General features: G+C 33.1%; 1 protein-coding gene across 1 annotated transcript; it reads left to right on the top strand.

Annotated features, from left to right (window-relative positions):
• Nucleotides 1-268: 268 nt before the first annotated feature.
• On the top strand, nt 269-2,239 carry LOC139516232 (uncharacterized). Its single transcript, XM_071306222.1, has one exon. It carries the CDS (start codon nt 339-341, stop codon nt 2,025-2,027), a length of 1,689 nt encoding a protein of 562 aa, XP_071162323.1. The 5' UTR covers nt 269-338; the 3' UTR covers nt 2,028-2,239.
• Nucleotides 2,240-9,905: the final 7,666 nt, after the last annotated feature.

The raw sequence follows: 9,905 nt of genomic DNA, 5'->3' as shown, positions 1-9,905 counted from the left end.
GCTGGCATTAATTTACATAAAATGGGGATCTCTAACACTGTTCTGATTCAATCTATTCACAACAAAATCTCTGGACCTGTATAAACATTTTCAAATTTGCTTTAACATAGTTTTCATTAGTTTTTTACTTTATGAAAAACTTATACTAAAGTTTATCATATATTTATCAGTATCCTCAATTTTAAATATGATATCACTGAATATACATAACTACCTATCTTGTGCATTATCAAAAAATAGATACTATGGTACAATCATATGACACATTTACATTACACCAAGAAATTAGTTTAACTGAATATTTTTTTCTATATCATACAACTTGTGATAAACTTAATATGGCATTTCCTCAACCACATGGTAGTGGTCAAGTACCTGTTAAATGTGGATTATGTGAAACAGATAGATCTATACAATGGAAATGCATGGATTGCAGTATTCTGATGTGTAGTCATTGCAAGGACAAGGTTCATTCCAAATTTAAAAATGCACTTGATCATAAGATCATCAAAAGAGAAGAGATTGGATTGCATACTGAAGAACTGGATTTTACCAATATTAAGTGTGATGAACATGCTGGACAATTGTCTTGTCTTTACTGTAAGACATGTGACATTCTTGTGTGTCCAACATGTTTTGCCAAAGTTCATAAGACACATGATTTAATCGAAATAAGAGATGCATACAACTTGAAAGTAAACATGTTGAAAAAAAGACAAAATCAAATGCAGAAGAGTCATTCTAACATGAGTGAAAAGAAAGATGAGCTCAATAAATTAGTGGCAGCTGAAAATGTTAAGTATCACAAAGAAAATCAAAATATTCTTAGTCACAAGAAAACTGTAAAAGAACAAGTAGAACAATATTTTAAAGAACTCGAAAATAAATTGGAAAAGAATCACGAAACTGTTTTATTATCAGTTAAATCTGATCTGAATGCTATATCATTATTCACAAACCAGAAGGAAGACAAAATCAATGAAGTCCAGGACTGTATTGACATTTCCAATGCCTCAGAGTTTTTCAAAGAGTTTAAGAAGATGGAGAAATTCACTGAAACCCAAGAACCACGAACCAGGCCTAGCTTTAGTTCTTCACAGAAATTTATTCCAGGGAATTTTACCCAATCAAACATTGGATCATTACAAGATGATGGAAACTTGTCAGCAGAAATAAACATCTCCCTAGTCATCAATAATAAGTACCAGACTGAACTTGAAGTAATAACGTGTATAAGTCCATGCCTTGATCAGTCAATTTGGATAAGTTCAGGTGCTTATAAAGTGTTACAGAGAGTAAAACCTGAAGGAACCAACCTAAAGGTGATGTCTGAATTTAACATTATAGTATATGGAATGGCAGTTACTCCATCTAATCAACTCCTTCTGTGTGTTTATGGGAAAACAAGATTACAACAAATCAGCAGTAGTGGTGAACTGACTGATTCTGTTTATGATGTATCACCTTTACTTCCCATTGCTATCCATGTTGTCAGTGACAATAAACTCATAGTAGGAGCTTATAATGGTAAACTAAAAAGAAGTGCTGTGATCATTATGAACAAGAAAGGAGACAAAGATACTGTGTATGAACATGATGAACATAATCAACCTTTATTTAATACTCCAAGGTATATAACCACTACATGTAATGAAAATATACATGTAGTGGATAAGATTTCAGATAATTCCCGTGGTAAAGTAGTGATCTTAGGACAAGAAGGACATATAATAAACCAGTATACAGGTCATCCAACTATCAATAAGAGTGAACCATTCAAACCAGGACGCATTGTGACAACACCAAGTGACAATGTTGTTGTGACAGATCTGAATACCGAAATCTTACACATCCTCAATAACAATGGTCATTTGATTTCATATTTCAATACCAAGGACATAGGAATAAACTGTCCATTTTCTCTTGCCTTCAACACAACTGGACAACTATATATAGGATGCAGTAGGGTTGTAGGTAGTCAAGCTAAAGAAGTAAAGCTATATGAAATAAACATTGACAGGTTCTAAAACATTCAAACTTTTTAAGGAACAGAAATATGTGAAATAGTATAAGGCAAACAATATTCATGTCATATGCATATGACAACTGGACTTACAGCTTACGAGTGAACTTACCAGAACTGATTAGACCAATATCTTGTATAACAGTTATTTTCCTTTTTATTCAAAATATTACTTTTCAAGCATACCATGGATCCCAATTAAAGCCAAAGATCATAATAAAAATTACCTTAATTGATAGTGAAATTATTTTTAGTTTGATATCTGACAAATATGTATAAAAGGGGGACATAGTGTATTGACAATAAGACAGCAACTTAAAAACAAAAAAAAAAGAGATATAAACAAGAGAAATATATGCATCAACAAACAGTCTTCAATGATAGGTGAATATACCAGAATTATTATTATTAACCCTATCAAAAAATAAAATCATTTGTCGAAATAATTGTCAATGGACGTCTCCCCCTTTACTAACATAAATTTTTGGTTGGTTGATCCGTTGGTGATTGATTTTTTTTGGATGTTCCAACATCCAACAAGATCTGAAGATATTTTCTAAATATTGGTTGGTTGGTTTATCGTTACCAAGTTATCAAAGTTAGAAATGAAAGTTTATATTGATCAATTGATTGAATGATTTGTTGATTGATAAGTGGATTAATCATTAAGCTGTTATCACAAGTAGAAATGAAAGTTCATATTGATCAATTGATTGATTGATTTGTTGATTGATGAGTTAATTATTTGTTAAGGAGGCTCGTGGTTATAAAAAATTCAGAATATTTTTTTATTTTTTTTCATTACTTTTTTTTTTTACTTTATTAGTTGTTACTTTATTAAAGGGGCACTAGCTGTCAAATTCATTGTAACCGATTTGACTCAAATTCTCATATTTGGTTTATGACAATGTAAAACATTTATCCAAACTATCAAAAGTCTAAAATAAACAGTTTACAGAGCATTGGGTAGATAATATATAGGTTCGTTTCGTGTGTATTTTAGTCCAGACGCCATCTAATTAACTATCCATTTGAACTCATATTACCATATAAGCGATGTAAACAAAAATAAAGATACGAATAGATTAAACAAACACGTGCAATTGCATTTTTATAGGTCTGTTTGATTTTGTTTTATAGATTAAAAATAGATGTTTCTCATTGTTTTTAACCATATAAGAATGATTTTATGTGCATCGAATTAGTAATCAAATGATTTACCGTAGTTTCACTTTCATGGTTGACATTCTTTTTCTTTAAATAACCAGTACACGTACAATGCATGCGTTGTCAATCTCTAGCTAGGGGTTAACTTGAAGTTCACATTAATACCGGTTAGAATGATGATGACGTTTTCACTTGCAAGTGAATCAGTCAAAAATTATGTTTAATCGCTTATTTCAACAAAATTAAAGGAAATTGATTGCTAAAAGCAAATTATTATTTCATTATTCCAATTTGATTAATGATTGATCTAAAAAAAATCATACTTTATTTTTTTATATATATCGTAGCTAGTGCCCCTTTAAACTGCAAAAATCATTCCAAAAAATTAATTCGTTTTGACCCCAGATGACTTTCAAAATATATTTATCATCAAAAAAGCTCCAAATTATCTCCCTTTGGTGCAAAAATGCCATTTTTTTTTACATTAAAATTGAAATATCTTTGTTGACTCATCGGTGACCTATAATTTTTAATTATTTTTTTTAAATAAGCTGTACTTAAACTACTCTATTGTAAAATTTGGGTGATTTCTGTAATTACGTTCTTTTTTTATTTCGATATTATCTTTATTTCTCCTATTAGTTCAACAGAAAAAAAGTAATTTTACAAAAATGTATACTTCTCTCGAAGGCAGATTGTGAGATTAAATGAACGGTGACCCCATGTTTTTATTCTATATTTCTATTAAGTATAAGATGAAGTTCATTTATAGAAAAATATAGGGAAATCCTATATAAGGAAAACAATTTGGTTTATACCCGCGAGCCCCCTTAAGCAGTCATCACAGGTAGAAATGAAAGTTCATATTGTTCAATTGATTAATTTTATTTGTGGAGGAAGCAGGAGTATCAACAGATATCCCTGAAAAATATTCCCAATTACTGGTTGCTTGATTGATTAATTGTTGGCGTTTAACACCACCTTCACACTTGGCTATATTAAGTAATCAGTTTTATTGGTGAAAAAGCACAAACAGAGACCAACCAAATTCTGTCAAATTACTGGTTGTTTGATTGATTGATTGTTGGGGTTTAACACAACTTTCACCTTTGGCTCTGTTTCGTGTTCAGTTTTAAGACTTGAGGCAGCAGGAGTACCAACAGGGACCCTAAACATCCACTTAATTACTGGTTGCTTGATTGATTGATTGTTGGGGTTTAACACAACTTTCACCTTTGGCTCTGTTTCGTGTTCAGTTTTAAGACTTGAGGCAGCAGGAGTACCAACAGGGACCCTAAACATCCACTTAATTACTGGTTGCTTGATTGATTGATTGTTGGGGTTTAACACAACTTTCACCTTTGGCTCTGTTTCGTGTTCAGTTTTAAGACTTGAGGCAGCAGGAGTACCAACAGGGACCCTAAACATCCACTTAATTACTGGTTGTTTGATGATTGATTGTTGGGGTTTAACACAACTTTCACCTTTGGCTCTGTTTCGTGTCCAGTTTATTGGTGGAGAAAGTAGGAGTACCAATAGAGCCCCACAAACCAAGCGGCCAATTACTGGTAATTCAATTGATTGAGTGTTGGTGTCTAACACCACTTTTCTGACAATTAGCTATACTACAGTGATTAGTTTTATTGGTGAAGAAAACACGAGTAACAACAGAGACCCACCAACCTAAAGCAAGCAAACTCCATTCTAGTCAATTGAAATCTGAGTCAAAAGCACCTTGCCAAATTGAGTTGAAACTCACAACCTCAATGTTGACTTGCTAGTGTAGATGAACTACTTAGACAACTCATCCACTGAGACTGAAAACTAGCTATAAACTAGAGGCTCTAAAGAGCCTGTGTTGCTCACCTTGGTCTATGTGAATATTAAACAATGGACACAGATGGATTCATGACAAAATTGTGTTTTGATGATGGTGATGTGTTTATAGATCCTACTTTACTAAACATTCTTGCTGCTTACAATTATCTCTATCTATAACAGTACTTTCTGTGGAAAATGTTATTGAAAATCTTCAAATTTTAAGAAAATTGTTAAAAATTGACTATAAAGGGCAATAACTCCGTAGGGGGTCAATTGACTATTTTGGTCATACTGACTTATTTTTGGTTCTTACTTTGCTGTACATTATTGCTGTTTACAGTTTATCTCTATCTAGATAAAAACAAAAAAACAGCAAAATTTCCTCAAAATTACCAATTCAGGGGCAGCAACCTAACAACCGATTATCCGATTCATCTGAAAATTCCAGGGCAGATAGATTGTGACCTGATCAACAATTTTACTTCCTGTCAGATTTGCTCTTAATGCTTTGGTTTTTGAGTTATAAGCCAAAAACTGCATGTTACCCCCTATGTTCTATTTTAAGCCATGGCGGCCATCTTGGTTGGTTGGCCGGGTCACCGGACACATTTTTTAAACCAATGATGATTGGTTAAATTTGGCCCAGTAGTTTCAGAGGAGAAGATTTTTCTAAAAGATTACTAAGATTTACGAACTAGAGGCTCTAAAGAGCCTGTGTCGCTCACCTTGGTCTATGTGAATATTAAAGGAAGCAGATGGATTCATGACAAAATTGTGTTTTGGTGATGGTGATGTGTTTGTAATGTGTTTGTACATCTTACTTTACTGAACATTCTTGCTGCTTAAAATTATCTCTATCTATAATGAACTTGGCCCATTAGTTTCAGTGGAAAATGTTAGTAAAAATTTACAAATTTTATGAAAATTGTTAAAATTGACTATAAAGAACAATAACTCCTAAGGGGGTCAATTGACCATTTCGGTCCTGTTGACTTATTTGTAAATCTTACTTTGCTAAACATTATTGTTGTTTACAGTTTATCTCTATCAATAATAATATTCAAGATAATGACCAAAAACAGCAAAATTTCCTTAAAACTAACAATTCAGGGTCAGCAACCCAACAGCTGGTTGTCCGATTCATCTAAAAATTTCAGAGCAGATAAATGTTGACCTGATAAACAATTTTACTCCATGACAGATTTGCTCTAAATGCTTCGGGCCAGGTGAGTTAAAAATGGTTAAAAATTGACTATAAAGGGCAATAACTCCAGTTTGGTCATGTTGACTTATTTGTAGATCTTACTTTGCTGAACATTATTGCTGTTTACAGTTTATCTCTATCTATAATAATATTCAAGATAATAACCAAAAACTGCAAAATTTCCTTAAAATTACCATTTCAGGGGCAGCAACCCAACAACGAAATGTCTGATTCATCTGAAAATTTCAGGGCAGATAGATCTTGACCTGATGAACAATATTACCCCATGTCAGATTTGCTCTAAATGCTTTGGTTTTGAGTTATAAGCCAAAAACTGCATTTTACCCCTATGTTCTATTTTTAGACATGGCGGCCATCTTGGTTGGTTTGGTGGGGCATCGGACACATTTTTTAAACTAGATACCCCAATGATGATTGTGGCCAAGTTTGGTTAAATTTGGCCAAGTAGTTTCAGAGGAGAAGATTTTTGTAAAAGTTAACCAGGACGACGACGGCGACGGACGACGACGACGACAACGGCCGACGAAGACAGACGACGACCAGTATATCATTTATTCATAATAACTAACATGCTTAGAGTCTTCATATACTGTATAACTGATAGATATCAAACTAACATAAAAGAAAATGTCAGTTCATTTCTATAGGTTGCTAGATTTGATGTCAGGCTACACAATAACAAATATACAAAATATAATGAATCTCATCCTGAATGTTTCTGAAAATTTGACGATCAAAAGAAAAATGAGTTTGTGATACATGAAATGATATTCATGGTCTCAAGTAGTTTATTTGGGCATGTTACATTGAACAACTGAGGCAACTGTAAAATGTAGGCATACATGATCAGATTGAGATGTATTGTACTGGACAATTTCAAAAAGCTTTGCTTTGAAATGATCCATGAAAAATTATCTGACACCCAGACTCAAGGCTCCAAAAAATGAATATGAAACACGAAAAAGAAACAGAGGCCCAGACTCCAGGTGCTTAAAATTCTAACAAAAATGAGCTGTCGCACAGACTTGAGGCCAAAAACTTTCACCTGAAGCAGGACAAACTAACTAATGGACGGACGGACAGACAAACAGACCCACAGATCAGAAAACATAATGCCCATAATCGGGGAATAATAAATGGGGCATAAAAATTGTTGTGTTTGGCATTTGACAGGAACAGTGCATTTCAAGGGTATCATATGTACATTCCATTTATATATTTTCCATATTCTGCTGAACTGATTTTACAAGTTGATAACAGGTTCATCTAAATACTTATTAGCAGTATAATTGAGATTAACATGCAGCAATTCTAATCATATAGATCAGGATTTCCTGTGGCACATATGAAAATACTGAATCTGCTTCTTATCTACACTAGTAACGAGGATCTCTAACAAGGTCTCCTTGTGGGGTCTAATCCCAGATCCCACTTATTGTTTAGTGAGAACTCTATATCCCACTTCTCGTTGCCATAAGAGCACATGTAATTACCCATGTCCCGCCTGTCTTCGTTTCCCGTTTTCACACTTAATCATTTGACTTTCATGTGTCATGCTTAAAAAAAATCAGCCAATCCCACATCACGCTTAGACCCCAATGAGTCCCATCTCTAACATTGTTCTGTTACAATTTATTTTCAACCAAAATTCTGACATTTATCAAAAAATTGCTTAATTCTTTATTTCTCTCCTATCTTGATAATATGTAAATCATGTCCATAAAAATATTAACTTACATAAACTGTACATTTCCCAGCTTCCTGTATATACTTTATAGCTAAGTAGTGAATAAGATTTTTATGTCGTAATCGAATCAAGCTGTGTATTTCTTGTTCAATGCTTGTAATCTGGAATAAAGAAAGCAAGAAATTCAATATGTAAATAAGCCTAGTACTTTTTTTATATACAAATATACACTCTTAATACTGTGGATTCATTATCAATTGTGGATACCAATTTTGGTGAAAAAGGTGAACCACCAAATTAAATGTTCTACGAAGGATAAATTTTCTATAGGCTTGTATGCAGCCTTTTGCAAATTCACGAAATCAACTATCCACCAACATGTACGTTTTTCTTAATCTACGAAAATAGGTACCAAGGAAATTAAATGAATATACAGTAGGTTAAAAATAAATAGTTCTTTAATATTATTAAGATTTTATACAATAAACCACCGTTGGGGAAAGAACGCAAGATTGTCTACTAAGATGCAAGTATAAATTCGACAAAAAAGTCTGAACAGCCAACTGAAAACTGTGTATGATATTAGAATTAGGTGTAACTGGCAGATCTATGATGGTTCTTGTTTATTATATTGTCAGCTGTTCTACCCTCAGCACAATTTAGAGCTTTAATTGTTGTATAGACATCTGCATAATTGAGGAAGATTGTAAACTGACCTCTAGATGGTTTTTAGTTATTTATGTCATTGGGTTGCTGTCTCATTTACACATACCCACATTTCTATTTTTCACATGTATAAATCTCATCCATACAAAATAAATAGCAACTACACAAGAAGATGTATATGCAAACCGAAAAATTTATATTCAAAGGGAAATAACTCTGATTTTTAAATGTATATTAGCAACAAGGGAGACATGTATAATGTGTATGCTCTTTAAACTGACTACAACCTACGGTGCATAGTATGGTACCTGATAGAATATAAAATTGAGAATGGAAATGGGGAATGTGCCAAAGAGACAACAACCCGACCATAGAAGACTACAACATCAGTTAATTATAGCTGACATTGTCACTTTCCTTGTTTGCAAATACAGAGTAACCTGCCTAATCCGTCACCTGAGTATTCCAACATCCTGCTTTAACCAAAACATTTTTCAGGTTCCAAAATAGGGCTATCTTTGCAGAAAAAAAACACAGTATTGCGACACCATGCTTAATAAGACTTTTTTTGGGTCCCCCAGTATGTTGAGGGGGGATAGGACCTTTATCGGGACTCCGGGATTGGGTGTTTTTAAGCTCGGAATTTCAGGACATACCCCTTCGGGATCCAGGAATTCTTTTTTTCGAATTTCGGGATCCGGGATTTTTATTTATTTAAATTCGGGACCTCGAGATTTCGTGTTTTTAAGCCTGGGATTTTGGGATCATGACCCCTCCTATCCCCCCTCTATGTTGGATAACACAGGTTACACTGTATATTTATATATAAGATTTCTTTTTACATAACTTTAAATAAAACTGTCAGTGTGTGGACAGATGATTTTGAGGTTGTAAATTACGATGACATTTTTGGTAAATCTTAAATGTTTTTTTGCATGCAAAATTTTTGAATTTTCACATTTTTTATGACGATCTTTCACTATATTTATAGTCAGTGAGTAATTGAGAAAGAGAAATCGACAAAACCTTTCCTCAACTATCCACCAACAAGTACGTTTTTCTTAATCTACGAAAATAGGTACCAAGGAAATTAAATGAATATACAGTAGGTTAAAAATAAATAGTTCTTTAATATTATTAAGATTTTATACAATAAACCACCGTTGGGGAAAGAACGCAAGATTGTCTACTAAGATGCAAGTATAAATTCTACAAAAAAGTCTGAACAGCCAACTGAAAACTGTGTATGATATTAGAATTAGGTGTAACTGGCAGATCTATGATGGTTCTTGTTTATTATATTGTCAGCTGTTCTA

The sequence above is a fragment of the Mytilus edulis genome, chromosome 3, assembly GCF_963676685.1.
Source record: "Mytilus edulis chromosome 3, xbMytEdul2.2, whole genome shotgun sequence".
Classification (NCBI taxonomy): Eukaryota; Metazoa; Mollusca; class Bivalvia; order Mytilida; family Mytilidae; genus Mytilus; species Mytilus edulis.
This window is presented reverse-complemented; position numbering and strand designations above follow the sequence as displayed.

What these genes read in the sequence shown, in the direction of transcription:
- LOC139516232 (XM_071306222.1), top strand. Translation starts at nt 339, where the DNA reads ATGGCATTTCCTCAACCACATGGTAGTGGTCAAGTACCTGTTAAATGT.